Source organism: Myripristis murdjan, chromosome 7 (genome assembly GCF_902150065.1).
Source record: "Myripristis murdjan chromosome 7, fMyrMur1.1, whole genome shotgun sequence".
NCBI classification, from domain to species: domain Eukaryota; kingdom Metazoa; phylum Chordata; class Actinopteri; order Holocentriformes; family Holocentridae; genus Myripristis; species Myripristis murdjan.
In genome coordinates this window covers 26,030,472-26,051,177 of record NC_043986.1, presented here as the reverse complement: position 1 = coordinate 26,051,177, position 20,706 = coordinate 26,030,472, and the positions used below count along the sequence as shown (strand labels likewise).

General features: G+C 46.4%; 1 protein-coding gene across 3 annotated transcripts in view; it reads right to left on the bottom strand.

The window, feature by feature from the left end:
* The window catches only part of flna (filamin A, alpha (actin binding protein 280)), a 48,147-nt gene that overhangs the window by 26,973 nt on the left and 468 nt on the right, over nucleotides 1-20,706 (bottom strand). For 2 of the 3 annotated variants that reach the window (XM_030054764.1, XM_030054765.1), the window contains exons 2-3: nucleotides 13,671-14,183; nucleotides 1,619-1,870 (exon numbers count right to left, since the gene is read on the bottom strand). In XM_030054764.1, the coding sequence (XP_029910624.1) occupies nucleotides 1,619-1,870; nucleotides 13,671-14,040 (622 nt within the window). In that variant the 5' untranslated portion in view covers nucleotides 14,041-14,183. Of the gene's footprint in view, nucleotides 1-1,618; nucleotides 1,871-13,670; nucleotides 14,184-20,706 lie in introns of those variants that run through there. The other variant, XM_030054763.1, reaches the window with a different exon arrangement.

Genomic DNA, 20,706 nt, shown 5'->3' with positions numbered 1-20,706 from the left:
AAGTGAGTTTGAATACACTACACTATTTCAGTACACACACACACACACAAAAATTACCACACGCCTCATAATTACCTCACATGTTCACTCTCAGCTGACTCAGTGCATGACAAAGCATTATCAATCATAAATTGCCACACATTTTGATGATATCAAAAAAAGGGAGCTGACAGTGTTGGATAAAAGGAACATTTAAATTGACTTGACCTTCACTGCACAGAGAAGCAAGAGCCTCTGGCCAAAAATGTCTAATTAGTTGAAATCTCGTCACCGCCTGGCTCTCAGGTTGTGCCTCTCAAAATGTGCATGATCTTCATTTTAAGGGGGGACTAGAGTGGGCTAGTTAAGCACACTGTAATATCTCCCAGACTTCATAGTTCCTCAAGACGGCTGCTCTTGAATTAAACCGCAAATGCTGTGGCTGTGTTCCCCTCATCAAACCCGAATCGATTATTTATTTATTCAAAAGCTTGAGGATTGACTTTCACGTCTCCGGGTTGAGTCGGCGACATGCTCTTTAAGTGGGTTGTTGGAAATGTTTCTATTGCTGGAGAGAAATAAAAGCTTTTTCCAGTTGCTTTTATTTTCTTGCATCTCCTGTTCCAGCCTGTTGGAGATCCACAGGTATGCCAAATATCCCGAGCATGTAAACAGAAACCACCTTCACCCCCCCCTCATCCCACCCCCTGCCCTCCTTTCTCCTCACTTTCCTATTTAACAAGACCATAATGGGGGCTTTGAGCGCTCCTCCTCTCCACTTATCGGCTCCCCGTCTCTCCGGCCCCTCTCGGCCTCCTCTGAGCGGCTCGTTGTCGACCTTGCCCTCACGCTTTTCGGTCTCACACACTTATGAGCATTACGTACTTTCACACTCTGCCTGACCTTGGGTCTGCAGCTGTCTGTTATCGTTGTGCTCAGAGAGCCGCTCGTCACAGAGGTTACGGTGCTAAAAGGCACAACGATGCTTTACATGTCCACAAAACACCTCAATTCAACCCCCAGCCTCTGGTTCCCAATATATACACGATATTTTCCCAGAATAATTCATTTAAAATTTTTCCTAGAAATGTGTCAGCCTGCATGTTTTCAGTGTAATTTCATGTGCATCTGCTGAGTGAAACTTTCAATAAAGACACATGGAATGTTTTAATTGAAAACTTGGTCACTAATTCATAAAAATGGATCTAGTTTGTAGTGCAGACAGAACTCCAGCAGAATTTCATTAAATCAGATTATCAACTAAATATTAAAGAGGCATTCAAATATTATCACCTCAAAAAGTCGCCAACCATCAAAGATAAATTTACCGGCACTTGGTGGGCGTTAATTTGACATCCTGGAGACTCATGTGTAACTTTTGCAGCATAGATGGAGGAATACACACACGCGCAGACACACACACACACACACACACACACGTGCATGCACTTCAGTCCATCATCTCCACAACCCCGAGACACACAAGCCCATCATGGACATGTTCCCACCCTCCACACAGATACTCAAATTACTCACCTCCACCCACCCCTGAGACGATCAAACCCCACAAGCAAGACGTTCCCCATCCAACCTCTACACACACACACACACACACACACACACACACACACACACTAACCTGGAGCGCAGCTGTCGACCAGCGCCCCCAGGGCACGGCCACTCTGCCAGTCCTTGCTGAAGTTGGTGATGGGAAGCTCGGGCAGTTTGTTCTGGATCCATCCCAGCAGCCTCTGCTTGGGTGTCTTCTGCTTGCCATCGTCCGCCTCCTCCTCCTCGTCCCACATGGGCATGGAGATGGAGTAGTGCAGAATCAGCGTCCAGATCAGACCCAGGATCAGCTTCAGGTTCCCATCGACGATGGCTTTAGAGTCTGGAGTGCGGACAGAGAGAGGAAAGCAGATTTAGAGGCACTACGTCTAAACTCCCATTGTGCACTAGATTTAGTATCAGGACACAATATCAAGGGCAGATTTGGGAGAAAACACAGATTCAGACTCAGGTTTTAATTTGTCATTAAAAAAAAAAAAATTTTGGAGCATGGGAAAGCGAAAAGGAGAGGACACAAATCATTTGTGTTGACAAATCAGATGCAACCATCCTCCATCAAAGAAGAAGAGGAGGACAGAAACAGGATCAGGGTTAATTTTTAATCATTCTCTACTTCAACTTCAGTGATGTAATAAGTGAAGATCTGGGATGATACGTGGTTCAAATTCAAGCCTCCCCTCAGGAATGTCTCTGCTATCTACCGTACGGCTTTAATCTGGACAGGGCCGCATACCTAGAGATCACGGAGCGTAGCCAGGGGCAAGATAACGATAATTCACGCTGACGTCCAACACGGTGCCTCAGTAATATACCTACTTTTAAAAGACGGGCATGAAACCTGTTTCTCTAGCGGCTGTAATCGAAGTTGGCAGTGCCAGAGAGGGAGTCAGAGAGGAGAAGGACAGAAACCGTGAAAGAATAAGTTGCACAACGAGCAGAGAGGGAATTTTCCAGATGAATCATATCATGAGAGCAATATAGACGTTCACATGAGAACCTCGCCCACCCGACGCAGGCCCGGCAGCAGTAGGAACCTTTTGATGACAAACTGCAACACAGCCGTGAGTCACCGAACGCTCCGTGCTCCTTCAAAAGAGGCACCTGCATCTTCGAAAATTTTTAAAAAAACAGCATCTTGAGAGACAGCTATTTATTTCGACAGTGTTTCACAGCGGGCTTTTACTTTCAGGGCCGCGGTGAAATTTTGAAAGAGGCCCGTCATGTGTCTCAATTTTCTCTTCCACAAGCCACAACACGGTGGCGTGACATAACAGCACACCGGGCGCACATCTCAAGTTGTGCTGAAAGATTTGGGGCGTTGAGCTGCGTGCAGACAAGAGCAACGCTGCAAGCTGAGGAGAAAGTGATGCAAGCAGAAAACAAGCCCAGACATGAGGAGGATCCCCCATCCACTCCACACACACACACACACACACACCGCCCAACCTCAACACTGCAGCAAGTTACACAAGAAGCAGTCGATCAGGGGGGATGATTAGTCAGGTCTGGCCTTTTAGGGAAGGGTGGAGCCCTGTGTGTGTGTGTGTGTGTGTGTGTGTTGCAGCATTTTCCTCTTCTAGCTGAGGAGGATGAACAGAAGAAAGGAGGAACTAACGGGTTAAAGATGTGATAAGCTGTGGTTAGTGTGCCAGGCTGACGGGTATTATTAAATGTCTACAGATGAGACTCAGACTGCAGGTTGTATCACAGGGTGTCTGACGAGTCCATGTTTTGGGTTTCTGAATGCAGCCGTGGGTTTGAATCCCACTTCTAACAAACACCTGCGACACCCATTTTGCTGGTGGTTCCCCTGTTATTTTTTTGAGTCCCGTAAGGCCTGCGGACAGAAAATGCAAATCTGAATTAAAAAAAAAAAAAACATCTCAGGACACGAGGACCGATATCCGATGTAGCTTTTTCTCGAGTCACTTCTGCGCTGATACGACGTGTTTATCGTCGATCAACTCGTCTCAGTGGGAAAACAACATGCAGCACGTGCCCCGTTTGGTTTTGAAAAGTATTCTGGTTCCAGTGCCACTCCCTTCGCTGCCCCAGCTTCCACAAACTTGTCAAGTGCACTTGATTTGTTTTGGCGTTGTTGTCTAGACCAGAATAATCCATGGGAGCAGCGGCTCAACCATGACAATAAAGGAGGTCTCCAATTATTCTAAAGCAGGACTGTTGTGTCCTCGCCCCCTTTTTTTCTTCCATGTTTTTGCATAGGGGAGCAGGGATATTGTTTGGGGGCTGGGGGCTAATGAATGAGGCTGAATATTTAAGGCCTGCAGGAGGAGGCAGTGGGTTAGAGGCTGTTTGGCCGAGAGCTGCTTTGAGGACCGGTTGGGATGGGGGTCTAGACAAATGGGAGTGGGAGGATTAGATGCTTGTACGGGGGAGGGGGGCTCGTGGGCTTGGACTGGAGGGCCCTCGAGACGTGCAGAAAGCACGTCCAATACCTCGCGAGACACATGCAACAGCTCGGAAAACATCAAATGACCGCAAATTTCCAGGGCATGAAACAACAACAGCGAGGAGCAATTTGCCTCGATGCAGAACAACTGTAGCTGGGACATCTGTTGTCTATCCCCCCCCCCCCCGTCTGACTCAGCCGATGTGCAGAGCAAGCTGCCAACCTGGAGAGACATGACAGGTCAGATGCTCTCTCGTCAGGAGGAAAAATACGCTCCACATGACGATAAAGTGAAGCAGGGTCAGAGAAAAGGTCTGTTTGGATGACCCATCACCCGGGGAAGTCTGACTGGGGCCCGATCGCCACGGCAACCCAACGGCAACTCGGCCGGCTTTGGAATGACAGGGAAGAAGAAGAGGAGCGGTGGAGCGATAGAGGGCACAAAGAGAGAGAAACATCGCCCAAAGACAGAGATAAAACCCACGGCTGTGATTTGTAATTTGCGCTGATAGGAGGGCGTGTGCTAGGCGTGTTAAGTGCTGCAGGTTGGCGCTTGCTGTAGGAATGCAGCTCTGTATATAACGGAGGGGCGTGTCACCTCGCGGCCTGCGAGCCGCCGCAGCGCCAACATAATGGAACAGGACCGCAACATTACCCGAACAAGACCAGAGACAGGCCACAGCCACACCAAAAAGTTAGGCTGATCATCTCTTCAATGGAAAATGACAGAGGATCCATGGTGTTACGTTCAGGTAGGTGTGTGGATGCAACACAAGGCCATGGACAGATGCTTCTAAAGTGGCAGAGGGTTAGTGCGCCTCGCCCTCCCACTGACCTACAAAACCCTCCAGATTTTCACTAATAATCGAGCGAGTCCAGTGTTAGGCATTATCTCACCGGGGGGGGCCGAGGGAGGAATCGCTCGGTTTTAAAGAGCAAGAACTCATGGCAGCAATTAGGACATACCTGCCCGCAGACTTTCTGATTTTGTGTATGTGCGTGTGTATGTGTGTGTTTTGTGTTTGCTATTTGATTCATGTCGCTCGCACACAAAGAAAGCCACTAAACATGCGAGGAATCTGCCAGCATTCCCAGCAGACCACAGTGCACTGAGTCTGATGGAGCCCATATACGGACACAGTCTGCTGCATTCCCCCTCTGCTGACTCATACCCCCCTTTCTGTGAGCGTGTGCGTGAGTGTGTGTGTGTGTGTGTGAGTGAGAGAGAGAGAGGAAGAGAACGAAAGAACAAATGTGAGAGAATGAGGTGAAAAGAAAGAGAACCAGACAGAGTTAACAGAGTGTGGAGGCTACTGTATTGTCTGTATCTGTGTGTGTGTGTGTGTGTGTCTGTGTCTGTGTGCAAGCTCGTGTGTGTGTCTGTGTGTGCGTGCGTGCGTGGGTTGCTGATCTCCTTCTACCCCAAAAACTCCCATGACTCATCTGTTTGGCTCGCTGCTGCGACCCCTAATGACATCGCAATGACATCATCTCAACCCCTAACCCCCCAGGTCTGACCCGAGGAGAACATCGCGGGGTGGGAGGGGGGAGGTGGGAAGGGGGGAGGGGAGCAGAGGATCAAGTGCAGAGAGGAACGAGAGAAGGAGGAAAGATTCGGCACAACATTCAGCTTGTACTGGAACATCTGGAGTGAATTAATCCTGGGATCTTGTAAGGCAAAGGACAGAAATGGAGGTCTGCTTGGGACGTCCCGATAGCCCTGAGGTCTCATGCACCATGTACTTACAACAAAGAGCCGGAATCCATTTCATGCCTCTGTTGCACATCATCCCTTTCCTTTAAATCACTCTGTGTATTTAATTGTATACAACAAATGAATCTCAGTGTTATGGGGTCTAAATTTAAAAAAAAAAAAAGTGACAAAATTCGGTCATGTTACTTTGAAAGTAATGCATTCTGATCACAGATATTTGGAAAATTCAGAGGAGTGAGTTTTTAAAGTGAAAGTTAGAAACTGAGAAGGCCATGAATTCTACATCTTTATTGAAAAGTATCACACACAAAAAAATGTCTTTATTTTTTCCTACATGCACCTTTATACCTGAAATGTGGCAAAAACTGTTTTCAACTGATTTTATGACCGAGTTTTTTTTTGATGAGGTAACTCACAACTGTGACAGACTTTATTTTCTGTGATCCACCCATCCCCCGTCATAAAACCACTATGTTTTTCCAAACTCCTCACCTCAGGTCTGACATGTTTAATGTATAGGACACTGAGTCAGTGGGACTACATCATGTTAGGAGCCTGAGCATACTGAACACATTTCATTTTGGCTCGCACATTAAGATAGCCTATGTGTGCTGGGTCAAGCAGGACAAAGGTGCACACACACACACACACACATGCACACACACAGAGAGAACAGAGCCATGCCTGGAAGAGGGGGGAGGGGGAGTGACCACCCAAAAACACAGTCAGACAGAACACTCTGAGGAAATGTCATACATTCCACACTGCCCTTATCACTGGCACACACACACACACACACACACACACACACACACCCACACACACACACACACACACAAAATATACACCGGTGTGATTTATAAGGCTCTACAGCACAGTATACATGCCTGCCAATTCTGTTCCAACAATAATAAAAACCAAATTCCCTTTGTATCATTCAATCAAGGAATTCCTGAAAACGACATTGGAGCAAAACCCAGACAAATTCCTCATCGTGAGGCTCTGGTTACAGCTGCACTTGAGCCTTTCACTTGCAACGGGAGTTCGACTTGAAGCCTCAAAGGCCTTAAAGCGAAGGTCTCGCGCCTTCCCTCCTCTCCTGCCTCCCTCTGCCCCTCTCCAGCTCCAACAAGCCACACTACAGCTACTACACTTCCTCCTCTTCCTTTCAGCTCCTTCCAGTCAATCCTCCCTCCCTCCCTCCGCTCTCGCCTCTCTTCACTCCCTCCGCTGGAAAAGTTCCTCCTGGTTTTTTAGCCTTAAAAGGGCAGAAGCAAACTGGATCTTGGCAGCCCACCCATTCCCCGAGCTCTGGTTACAGACAGAGGGAGGAGGGATGAGGGAGGAGGGAGGGAGGACAGGACAGGGGAAGAGAGGGAGAGAGAGGGGCGGAGGGGCAAGGAAGAAAGGAGAAGAAGCAGGGGAAAAGTGCTGTGTGGGACATTTTTAAAGCCCACACTGACAACAGCGCCCGTCGAAGATAGGCTGAGATACGCTCATTCAAGGGAGGAGGTGGGATAGGCTGAAACAAGAATGAGGACGGGCCAGGGCAGAAATGAAGGACAAGATGAGGAGCAGAGGGAGCACAGAGAGAGGACAGGCTCTGAGAGTTACGCAGGAGAGGGGGAGAAAGGCGAGGAGGATATCGGTAAAGCACAAAGTGACGAACGAGGACGTTCAATACCACGTGTCTTTAATCAAGGGTTTGTTTCCTGGAAGCGTCTAAGAACTACAATCAACCATGAGAGCAAAGTTTCCCGGTGATTGATCCTCTCTGGCCCGCTAGAACCGATTCGAGTCGGGATGACGAAAAGCCCTGCAGACGTATTTCTGGCAGAGAAAAAAAAAAAAAAAGAATTGTTTGTAGGCAAAATCTTCTAACATAAACCCAAACAACTGTCACCGGGCTTTCCAGGACAGCCCCAGGAAAATTCAGCTGAAGTCAAACCCCAGGCCCCATTCCACTTTTTGATTTGGCAATGCAAAACCATTCGTTATATAAGAAAGGATATTATCATTGCGGTACATCAGCAAGGGCTAATTTCAGCGGGGATAAGACCTGAGGTGCACCTCTGGTAGTATTAACTATGTAGATAAGTCCAGACTCTCGGGCCACAGCTACAGTAAAAGAGTTTTATGTCTCCTCCAGCCCCTTGCTGAGTTTTGAACATGAGGCATGGGGTTACAAGGGCACATATCCAACACTGTGATGTAATGTAATAGCCTGAATACCATTGCGCTGAATGGGAATGCCCACACTGCTAATCCTCAGTATCCACTTGACCAGTCTCCTTTCCCCAGCACAGGCAGGAAGTTATGCTAATGATAATGAGCGGGCAGGAAGTGATCCATTTTGACCCAATGGAGTGGCTTAACCCTCCGGCTTCATAACTCCCCGTTATCTCACTTTTTGGTCGGCATTCCTCTCTGCCCCGCTCCCCCCTTTTGCTCTGTTATCTCGCTTCTGAAAACGTATGATTAGGTTTGATGCGATGTGACATCCCCGACACGGGCTGGCTTTCAGTAAACAATTTACTCGATCCCCAAAATGGAAATATGCGGCTCCGTGCCATTTGTCATTGTAACTGCATATGAACGTTTCAAGGAAACATTTAAACACATTTTTTGGTTGCCGTTAACTGGGAATATTACTCATCCACGGTTCCCAAGCCTTGCCTCGTATATTATCACACTTAGGCTTTACTTTATAGGTGTAAAGTCTATTCTGTGCTATGGGTGGGAAGCACTGGGCAACTCGCAATATGTTATTATCACAATATCTTACCCACCATGGCACCATGCAGGAATCCATCATGTTTTTCAGCAAATTAAGTTTAAAACTTAAATATCAATGCTTGGCACTTAGTGCATAGATAATGTATCACAAGGCGAAGTATTGTGATATATTGCATTATTTATTTATTGTTCCACCACTATAGTAGTAGTAGTGGGGTATAAGGGAGCAATATAGGTATAGAGAGATGGCCATTCCTGTGCTTTCATATGAGCATTTTTATTGGTATAGAATTGCAGATAGTTGTTGGGTGTTACTGTTTTTTTTTTTTTTTCTTCACTTTAATGCTCTGTTGTGCCATATAAATAAAGTTTGGCTTCATTTGGTTTTGTACAGTGGTTTTGTACTCACTTTGCCATAGCTTATCCCCCATAATTTAAACCCTGATGGTGCTGAGCCATTAAAAGGTATGTCAGACCGCGTCTCACTGGTCAAGCAGATGCGGTAAATTTGACATATTTAAGGTTTTGTTTTCCCCAACTTCCCAAAAACATCTTATAATTTGGATCAGCTTTGTTTTAAATGAGTCGGTGAAGACTGACGGCACAGAGGCCAAAAGCTGACAGTGTGTGTTGGTCGGAATCTGCAGCCGACGCGAGTGCGCCACATGTGTCTTTCGCCTGGTGATCCGCAAAGCGGTGAGCGCTGAGCAGCCCGGGCGGTGAGGTGTGGCCGGACTCCAGAGGCTGATTCCTGGAACAATTTCCCACTTTGTTTGTGTAGCCCCTTCTGAAGGGAAATCAATTTGGGTTGTTACTGACAACACTGAAACTGAAAACCTTCATCTCGGTTGTGTCCAGCTGGGCCGCGCAGAGCGGGGGCAATCAGGCACACACTCGTCCTGGCGGGTGTCCCATCATCCTGGATCTCGCTGGTCAACACTAATACAGCCATGCGAGTCACCACACAGTCATGGTGAATCAGTGTCACCTTACCGCTCCCTGACAAAAACACATTCTTTGTCCCATTAGAGATTCAGTTAGTCTGCATTACTTTCCTAAAAACAACAAAAATGACATGCAGGGAGACAGTAACATCTCACTATGTTACTGTGAAGCAATTCCTTCAGTTATCTCATCGTAAGCTTCAATTTACCTCCATTCCTTTATCGGTGGCACATAACACACATCAGCATTATGTAACAGATGGAGGCGGCCTGCTCGTTTCCCAACAGGCCTCTGTTTAAACCTGTGTGCTCCGCTGGCAGGTCGGTGCAGAGGAGAGCAGCCAGGTACGCAGTTACACCACCGCTCACTTTATTTCCCATCCTGCCTGCGCAAATGACTCGACAGGAAGAGTCTGGCACCGCTACTGTCATCTTATTGTTTCTGCCAGGGCATGCAGGCTCAGTCAAGCACAGTTTAAGTGTGATGAGCTGTCTTTAAATCCCACTGGGCCGGGCTGCTGATGGAATGGAGGGCGGATGCTGCCAACCAGAAGCTCACAGCGCAATAACTTCGCCACAAACAGCACATTTAATTGATTAATGCGATGGTCAACAAGTGTTATTCCGCTTAACAACCAGTGTGGCTTAAAGCTGCATCGTCCCCACATCCACCCACACACACACACACACACACACACACACACACACACACACACACACACACACAAAATGCTGATAGGAACATGAGTCCAGGTGATGCCAAGTGAAATGATTGAACTTGTCCAAACACAGGCATGATGAGCACAGTGGAATATGTGCACAAACAGTCCTGACACACTCTGTTGAAGCCCATCTCTTGCACACACACACACACACTCCCCCCTCACTGAGTGTGCAGAGCGAAGCAAAGCAGAAATGTCCTGACACAGCCTCTGCTTTATAAGCGAGATAAATCAACTAGCTAGAACAACCCTTGCATACTTAACAAAACAATTAATCACCCACGAGTCAGCCAACACACACATGCGCTCGAGACGCACGCACATCTTATTTTTGAGTCACTGTCTGTTTCTCTCTTTGACTTTGTCCCTGTTGGGAAATTTGCAGTGAGGCGTACAACAGAAAACGCACTCACAACACACAAAAAAACAAACAAAAAAAAAATACCGAGACATGCAAAACACATAGAAATGAAGAATGGCTGACTGAATGACCGGGGAAGTGCAGCATTTATCAGCTGCAGCACGAGCGGTGAATGAATGTCAGCCTGTCTGATGGGATCGGTGCTGCAGAGATCGTCTCTCATTCACACAGCTGCCAGCTAGGTGGCAGCCTTGTCACTCATGCATCATGTTCTTGACTCATTACATGTAGGTTCTCCCATCTGGACTTATTAGTAATCATGTGCCTGCTGTCTGCTGCCAGATCATGTGAGCTCTGGTTTTGGGTCAGATCTGCACAGAGAGAGATTACCTGTTGGGGTCAGACCTCATTACATTGAAATGTCCTCAACACGAGTGCCGGTGATGACTCCGGCTCTACTGCAGGACTATCAGAGATGTGTTCTGCTACAAAAAGCCCTGATTACAGGGGAAGATGGGTAACAGTCTGACTGATCTTAGTGTGCAAAGCCAGACCAATTAAACTCACACTAGAAGATGGAGATAATCAAATAATAATTCAACCATCATGTGCAAAAAAACAAACAAAAAAACTGGGAGGACAGATGACAGCCACTGATAAACTAGAATTTGGCCATTGTGGTTTTGAGTAACAATCATGTTAGCTGTCATTGCTAGGAACATTGCCTGCTTGAGGGAGCCTTGCTTTCTTTTAGGGTGGAGCATATTATAAATGGGCATTGTTACGAATGGGCAGTGGACCATGACCATGCTGTGGCATGCACTGCTGCATATCAGCGCTTGCCATCATACTTGTAGATTAAAATGGGAGACTATGGTAAAACCAGTGAAAAAATGTATGCAGGGCTCAGACATGATCAAATGATGAGTTCAATGAGAGACAGAGGGCGGACATAGAAGGACGAAGGCTCCCAGCTAAAGAAAAACATCAAAAGTCATTCGGGAAAATTCGGGAATTTGCAGAATGTTGAGGAAAGAAAGTTTGAGATTTGGAAGTAAACTTCCGAAAGAGAAAACAGACAAAGAAAAGACAAAGAAAGACGGTGAAAGGCTTCAAACCAGGGAGAGACGGAGAAGCCTCATGCATCATACGGATCACTGATGGCAGTTTGGTAATTTGTGGTGAGGGTTGCTGGCTGGGTGTGTCCTTTTCCGCAGAGAAAGGAGGAAGTAGAAGAGAGGAGAGCAGGCTCCTCTCTCATGTCCAGATTAAATGAGTCAGGAGGAGCAGCTAGATGAGGGTGAGTCACAGACAGACAGACAGACAGACAGTGCTGACCAGGATGGGTCATCGGTGCCTGGCACCGCAGCCTGCAAGCCAGGAGTGCACAGTTTGATTAAACACACAGTCAGCAGGGAGGTGATGGTCAGGAACACAAAAAGCAGGAAAAGCCTTTAGAAATGAGTGGGAGTTATGTTTTCTAAAAAGTGAAATCCTGAAAGAGAGAAGAGATAAAACATTTCTGAGGCAGATGAAAAAACAGTGGTGAGGCTTTTGTTCTCATTTATAGTGTCCATGAGTTCATTCAAGGATCAGAAGTATAATCAGACGTGCACCACTTCATATCACTTACAAACTCAGACACTCACACACACACACACACACACACACAGCATTGCTGTGGCATGCCAGCCAGGCATGACCATGATACCAACATGATCTCTACAGATCTAATCTGACCACAGCAGTCCCACCTCTTCCTCTGTGTACATTAAGGTATTTTGTTCCCATAAGTTGCCTGTGTGCCGTCCCCTCCACAGTAAGTGGCCTATGCCGGTAACATCTATGTAGAAATCATGAAGCAAGCGCTGAGCTAGACATGGCCTCGGGGGTAACAGGGACGCTGTCTGATTCATAGATACCTGACGAGTCATTCACTAAGAGCGACTGTTACCAAACTTCTTCCTTTCCTTCACACACATCTAATGAAAGTTTTGTCACAGGGACATGTAAGAAGAGTTTTATCTGTCTTGTTATAGGTGGGGTCAAAAAAAGGGGAGTGTGAAACCTCTGATCAGTATCATTCTTACACAATTTGCCTGAGAGAGTGAAGTAATCGAGAAATGAAACCGAGGACACCCAGGAACACCCTGAACAGCACTTCAGTGCATGTATAGCCCAGTTTGGGAGCTATTGTGAGCTGCTCCTCACTGCTAAACTCAGCAGACTTCAGCTAGTCTGCTGTAACCCGTTATTATATTCTATTCTTTCAGCTCTAAATCAGCCAGAGACATTATGATGAACTCAGCAGTAAATGATTTGTCACTGGCAGTCAGATAAACAACCGCAAAATCACTCAAGTGTTACGCGCAGACAAGCAGCTGCATGTAGGCAAAAGCCCATTAAAGCCTACCAGTTTTATGTCACCAAGTGTGAGCCAAGGGCTGAATAATGCTGTGGAGACCCAGCCCGGCCCACTGCACCGCATGAGCACAGACAATAGGCCTGTGTGTTTGTGTGTGTGTGAGTGTGTGTGTATGTGTGTCCACAGGATCAGCTCTCCTCGCCTACTAGGCCTGAACTACATTCTGGCCCAACAAGTTTGGCTGGGCCCGGCCCGGCCCAGGCGGTAGGGGAACAGAAAGCCAAGTCGGGGCCCCCTCTACACCACCAAGGCCCCCCCACAAAAACAACCCGCCTCAAATCTGGACAGCCGGAGACAAAGCGCTGCACCCCTGGACACCAGCAAGCCAGAAAACGCCTAGTTTCTCATAGAAAACACAATCGGTAACACTTTCCCCGTTGGCATTTTTACAGCTCATTCACAGAGGAGAAGGGTGGACTCGAGCGTCATTTCGCGACTCTTAAACTGTCGCTACACTTCTTCTTCTTCATTTTTTTTTTTAATCTCTCAACAGTGTCAAACTTTTAATCCGCTGTTCTGCAAGTTGCTGTCAGCGGCTCTGCGCGTAAAAGCGGCTCCATCCACGTTTACATGCGCTGTTCTGTAAAAACGGCGTCCCTCTGTGACAGGGTAACCCAATTCATTTCGTTTCTACTCCTTTTTTTTCCCCAGAAAAGCGGACAGAGTGACTGCAAAGCGACCCACCTGTAGTCAAGGTGGAGATGGGACAATGCCCACCAGCGCACACCCTTTCATCCGAGCCAACAAGTCGCACACACTCCTGGCACTCATTCATTGCACACACAGGCTACAGAGGCTGAGCTGACCCACCTATGGACACCAGCTTGATGTTCTCCTTGTCCAGGAACTCCAGGGCGACCGACACGTTCTCCAGCTGCATCTGGCGGAAGGTGGGCCTCTGGTTGTACTTTCTGAACATCTTCTTCTGGGACAGGACCTCCAGGAGCCCGATGAGCCGCAGCCCGTCGCTGAGGTCCGTCTGCAGGTTGGCGATCCGCTTGTTGACGCATTTCAGATGCTCGTTGCACCAGCGGGTGAAGGTGTTCTGTTGGATCTTCTTCCACGGCGCGTCCTCGGCCAGGTCCTTCTCCGTGGCGGGCATTTCTGCGTCCTTGTCCGGGGAGAAAGCGTTGGGAGCAGGCGCGGCGCTCTGGTGGAGCCGGGGGTGGGAACCACTCATTTTTATGGTCTCGGCTGCGTCTCCGTTCGCTGGCTGGATTTTTTTTTTTTTTTTTTTTTTTTTTTTTTTAGGGTGGAGTCTGCTCAACTTTGCGGGGCTGCTCCCTCTCTCTCTTTCTCTCTCTGTGAAGTTTTCCCCGTTGTCTGTATGAGAGAGAAACGAGAAAAGAAAGAAAGTGGTGAGCATGAGAGGGTGAGAGTAATAGCCTGGAGATAGTGATTTCGCAAAAAAGTAGGCGTTTATGGCAAGACGGGAGAAATGGGAGTTATTTTGATCAGAAACAGCCCATGACAAGCTGAGCGGAGGAAGTGTTTCCCTCGCTCATGAGCAATGAAGCAGCCGTGACATTCCCACACTTTTTCTTATCAGACCCCCAAATAAACCCTCGTCTAGGAAGAGGAACGCAGATATTTATGATTTATAATGTCTGTCTTCAGTGTAAGAAATGAGGTAACAAGAAAAATCGACATGCTCATCTCTTATTCTATAACTGGCCTCAGTAAATCAAATAGCAGTCTATTTGAACAATTCATTCTGCAATGGAATCCTAAAAACCCTCTGTGGTCGCCAAACCGCACTTTGAGAACCACTGATCTTGTGTAAATTCATGTAAATTCATGTCACGAACCCATGCCAACCTACACCAAGCCCCAGCCACTGGAAAAGCAGCCCAGATCACAGAAATAAACGGAGTGAATGCATTTTAATTGCAGATGGCTGACCCTGAATAAAGTGTTTGCCCCAAAAGATAGCAGTCGCTGTGTCTGGAGATTGCTGACAAGGTCAAACTTTTAACAGCAAAACAGCAGGAGGATCAACTTGGTCAGTAATTTTTCTCACTGTTTTGGAGCTTTTTTTTTTTTTTTTTTTTTTCCACACACATCAATACCACAGCCCAGCACTCTGATCTATCTGGATGTACCTGGGGGTAGAGGGTCAGATGGGAAGACACTCCCACATTTTGGCTGACTTTCATGCCACCCTCCCTCTCTGTGTCTCAACCCAAACAAAGAGACAAAAAGGAAATTATTGTCCAAAAATTGCAATGCAGCACTGTGCCCATTTATATTTTGCCAACTCTGAAATTATTGAGCAACTTAGCACACAAACAATCGCCCTTAACCCCCCTCATTAGTTCCCCTCCATCATCTGTCACAGTAATGGCGAGAGGTTTCAACACACACATAAGGGCGCCACTATTGGGGTGAGGATGGGATCATTTTCAAAGCTGGGGAGGAGCATCAGATAGGCAAGGTGATACTGTAATGGAGGCATTGTGGTGAGAGTCAGAAGACCCAGAGTTCCAAGCTGCACCCACGAATCAATATGAGGTGGCTCTTGTGGAAGGCGGAGGTTGTGAGTCCCAAGCCGCAATTAAACAAATATTTGGGACTGAGGCACAGACAAACACGCTCCCCAAGGGCATGACGTCAACTGGGACTTATGCAGAGCGGGGGGAACATCAGTGTGTCCTCATAAAGTCATGGGTGCATGATTGTTTGTATTCTTGTATGTGGCTGGGCCTCTGCAGGCTTTTGTTTACATATGCAGGCATCAGCTTGCCATAGCTGTGCAGAATCTATCTGCTTATAATGTGCAGCCTCCATTGCTGTCTGCATTTGTTTGTCTGTGCGTGCATATGCATGTGTGTTTGTGTCATACTATGTGTGTAGTGTTATCTGTAAAAACGTCATAGTGCAGACAGGCCAGATAGTGTGTGTGTGTGTGTGTGTGTGTGTGTAGACAGCAGCCTTGCCCACTTCCACTCTCTCTCTCAGATCATACAGTAGGCAGTGCAGACTCTATCAAGTCTATCTAATCTAACATATTCATGACTGGCTGAATGTTTTATGGTGGGCAATACAGACATATTAACAGCGCATTTCTCAAAATAATGGTGAGCAGCTGAACCAGTGTTTTCCTCCATCCATCAGAGATGAATTTTTGAGATTTTTCTGAAGATGTTTCTGCTTTATTAAGTGAAACCCCACAGGACAGATGGTAGAAAAACAGGAGATGACATGCAACAAAATGTCATGCTCCAGATTCAAACATGTGGCATTGAGTACACATTCACTGATCCAGCAGAAAACCTCAGACAAAACTATTTATATATCAGTTATTTTAATTGAATTGTCTAATTATCTGAGGGACCACTAGGATTATCAAATATTTTAATCTAAATTGATAATCTCAGCACATAACAAGATTGGATCACTGCAGATTTTTCTGTCTGAGTTCAGCTAACAGTACAGCAGTGGCTGTAAAGACGGGGAGAGATGCGACTGTGCAGCTTTGACTAAATAAGGAGCTCCGTGCCAGGAGCCACAGTGTGGCCTGCAGCCATCTAGAATGCTTTCTCTTTGTGTGTGTGTGTGTGTGTGTGTGTGTGTGTGTGTGTGTGTGTGTGTCTGGTCAAAGGAGAATCTGAAGAATGCCCCTACCCCCATAACAACCCTACAATCCCCAGCCTAAATAACCCCCAATAAAGAACCCCATTAATGTAACACACACACACACACACACACACACACACACACACACTGATATACACACACATGCACACAATCCAGCACGAGAACGCTTTTGCATGCACTGGGCCATTTAAAAACAATGGAACAATAGACTTAGGCAGTTTTAAGCAATTCAGCTCAGGTCCCTAGATGCACAATCTGCTCTATTATACAACTTTTATTAAGTACAAATTTGCCTTAATACACTTCAGGTATTGTCCATAAATAAGACTAACAGCTATGAGTTCAGTGGATAGTCACTGTGGTAGAGCAGCAATGCAAGCTAGATGAGGCATGAAAACTGTAAAACAGGGAGGATATTCAAAAGGAGAAAAGTAAGACACATAGAGGGACACCAGTACTAAGTGAGTGAATGGATGCAGCAACAGAGAGATGATGGAATGGGTGATACTGAGGCTGTGCTGGCCATTTAGCAGAAATCACCCATGTTCCTCACACCTTACACACTCATATATTTATGAATAACTTGGCCTGGGAACAGGTTCTGGCACCTGAAAATCTGCTAGTTGTTTGAATAATCTTGAACTTTACAGAGCCTAAAAAAAATGCTGCCTAGTAAGAAGTGAAACTGAAAAATGAAAATGTCTGATATTGACCGTGTTGTTGGTCCTGATTGTCTGATAGGAATTTTCCTTAAAAAAAAAGTAGGGCTTAAATGATGGAGAAGGTACAGAGAGAGAGAGAGAGAGAGAGAGAGAGAGAGAGAGAGAGAGAGAGAGAGAGAGAGAGAGAGAGAGAGAGAGAGAGAGAGAGAGAGAGAGAGAGAGAGCAAATCAAGACACTTAAAGAAAGAAAAAAATCCCACTGAGCATTGAACTCTTACCTCTGCTTTGTCTTTTGGCTCACTCTAGTGACTATTCATGGTACTGCACCTTTAGTGTCTAAGTTCTTGGGTACTTGTGTTTCTTCCCTTCATCTTCTGCTAATTTCCTGCTTTATCCCCTTGCATTTCTCCCTAATTTTGACACCCTCTTCCACTTTTTTTGTGCCCTCACCTTAGTTCTTCTTGCCTTTTCCTGTCCCTAGCTCTTTTCCCTTCTCATCATCACCTCCTCTCCTTAGTTTCCTCGTCTGTCATTGACACTGCTCTGTCTATATAACTGGCAAGTCATTTCATGCAGAGTGTTACATCTACATCAATGGATAATCACAACACCTCTTACTTTATTGATGCAGGAGGATGTCTGTGGCTCAGCACTGACATGTTTTAACAATCTGCTGACAAAGCAGGATCTATATACCCCCACATTGGTTTCAAAATGCAAGGACGAGCTTCATACTGTCTACTGAGATCACTTTCTTTCATTTGAGCCTACGCCAAATGACCTTATACTGCATAAAGTGTTGGGAAACCAAACATAAATCAATGCTGTTGCGCAATCACCATGAGTTATTATCATTTTGCTGTTATACTTTATGAAGTTTTATAACTAAGTTCAGGAACAAAGACCACACCTCGAACTCATCCCTTTTCCACAGAAACAGCATTTAGGCAAACTTTAATCGGTTCCTCTTCCCCTTTGTCTCAGTTTCATTCTTGATCCTGATCTTTGCCCCATTCCTTCATCCCTCGACTCTCATCCTTTCATCCCTCACCTTCATCCCTCCATCCATCAACTCTCATCCCTTCATCTCTCATTCCTTGACCCCATCCCTCCATCCCTTAACCCATGACTCTTCGTCCCCTTCATTCTTTGACCCCCATCCCCTCATCCCTCAACCCTTAGCCCCATCTCTCCATCCCTTCATCACTCATCCTTCCCTCCAGACCCTCACTACATCATCTTAGTCCTTCACCATACAGTAAACTACTTTGAAACTGTATCCTACTGATGGGATCTTATATTAATGAAAGGGTTTTATCTGTTGCTTACAATGAGTGCAACAGTAGAATAAGCGTCAGTTTCTGGGTTTACAAAATTACAAGCAGCTAATAGTAATGAGTGCAAATAGTGTCTCACTAATCATTTACAAGTGTAGAGATTCTATTTTGATACCGCGCAATGATCAACTTTTCACCATGGAAACAGTGAAAACTACTTCAGTAGAATCCCAGTGATGCTGAGGACTTCTGGGGAATATTAGACATTCCACTGGACAATGTTAGATTAGATTAGATTAGATTAGATTACATTAGATTAGATTAGATTACATTAGATTAGATTAGATTAGATTAGCTAATTTATAGCTGATATTACATATGAACTGCCCCCTGTTCTTCTCTCCTTCTGATGTAGTGTTGCTGCTGCTGTACCTGCCAGGGATGCAGATGCCAGCAGCTTCTCATCAGTGCTCACCACACCCAGACAGCCACATGCCGAACAGAGCAGAACTGCACAGGGGAAGTCTGAGCGGCGCTGAACACAAGGCTGTTAACCACAGGGCGCGCACACACACACACACACACACACGCTCACAAGCACGCTCTTTCACACATCCACCATATGCGGTGAGCAAGAAAGTGAAACACACAGATTAGAGCTACATTTTTTTGTTTTTTTGCCCTGCAGTGAAAAAGTGTGCATGCGTGCGTGTGTGTGCGTGTGTGTGTGTGTGTGTGTCTGTGTCTGTGTTTTGGTGGCACTAGGTAACTGTTTGGTGAAACTAGGCCAGGAAGTGTGTCAAATAAGGACAACCCTAACCCTAACCCATATCAAAGGTCTTTGCCAGCACCCTCCTCCTTGTCTTTGTCTTCCTCATGATCTTGATCTTTATCAGACATAATAGTATCAGAAGGCTATTGAAGACTAGTGTAAGACTAGTAACACTGTAATACTAGTGAAGTGTTACACTGGTGTGAGAAGAATAAACTGTGATATGTCATGCCAGTCTACCCCAAAGTTGTGCTTAGGCCTGCAGACTCAGGTACAGGAAATCACACACACAATCTTGTAAGTAAACACACGCAAAAAAACTATTTTCACAATTTTGCCTGAGACACCGGGTGTACAGGAATGCTATGGCCTCAGTATGAGGTCACCTGCCAGGAAAGGTTGGAAACCTCTGCTCTTACAGGCTGTTTTCACTTTAGGAACTCACTCTCATCAAAGAAACGAACATGAGGATGAAAAAACAGCATGAGGATGATGAAGAGGATGGTGGCAAAGACAGCCTTGCTGTCAGTCCAGACAGTCTCTCTGTATTAGCTGCCATGTGTGACAGCTGGAGGCACCCATACCCCAGAACAGAACAGAGCGACTTTGTGCACACGCCTTCAGCACTTATGATGTTTCTTTTAAGTTTGTCCTCGCTGGAACTGGTTTAAGCTGACGTCATTTTTACGAGAGGACAGCTGAGCGTGTACCAAGCGTGTTAGCAGCTCATGTGTGAACGCGTGCCGTGCGTGTGCGTGGTTTGCACGGCTGCCGGTGTGAGACCCGCTCCCGGCGGCGGAGGGCGCACGCGGCCACCAATTGGCCCCCCGGTAAAGCTCGAGCGCAGGACCGTGTCCGTGTTTTACCATATTTGGTGTGGAGCCCTTAATTATAATACCGAGGAGATGCTTCAGTCTGCTGCTCCGGTTGCTGCGTGCGCGTGTAGATATGAGTGTGTGCGCATATCTGTAGCCTATGTGTGTGTGTGTGTGTGTTTTGTTAGGAATGAAGTGAGATGGATGGATGAACCCCAACATAATAGTTCCAGGCTGACATCATGTGCCATGGTGTTTTCACCACGCAGCGTCTTCATGCCACACTAAACACCAGCATATGCACGGCGGTCTGGCTCAGCAACACACAACACTTCAGAGGCAGCACGCGTTAATATAGAGTCAGTGGTGCGGAAGGTGTGGCGCACCGCTGGCCACCCGGTGTCCCATCCCGCACCACTGACCCCTGAAACTCCTGTCCCACCTCTCCAAACACGCACTCAATCCCCCACAACAGAACTATCTTCACAGCAAGGATGTACTGTTGGTTACAATCACCCGATCTCAGCTGACATGCATTACACAAAACTTTATGACACTCAGCATGACATTCAACATGCAGCAAACAGCATCAACATCACCAAAGATTGTCGACATGAGAATAAGGTCATTTTTTAAATAAGAAAAAACATTTAAATGAATGCTTTACTTGCAGAAAAAAATCTTTAATGGGTGGTTCTCTCGTTTGCCTCGCGACGATCACCG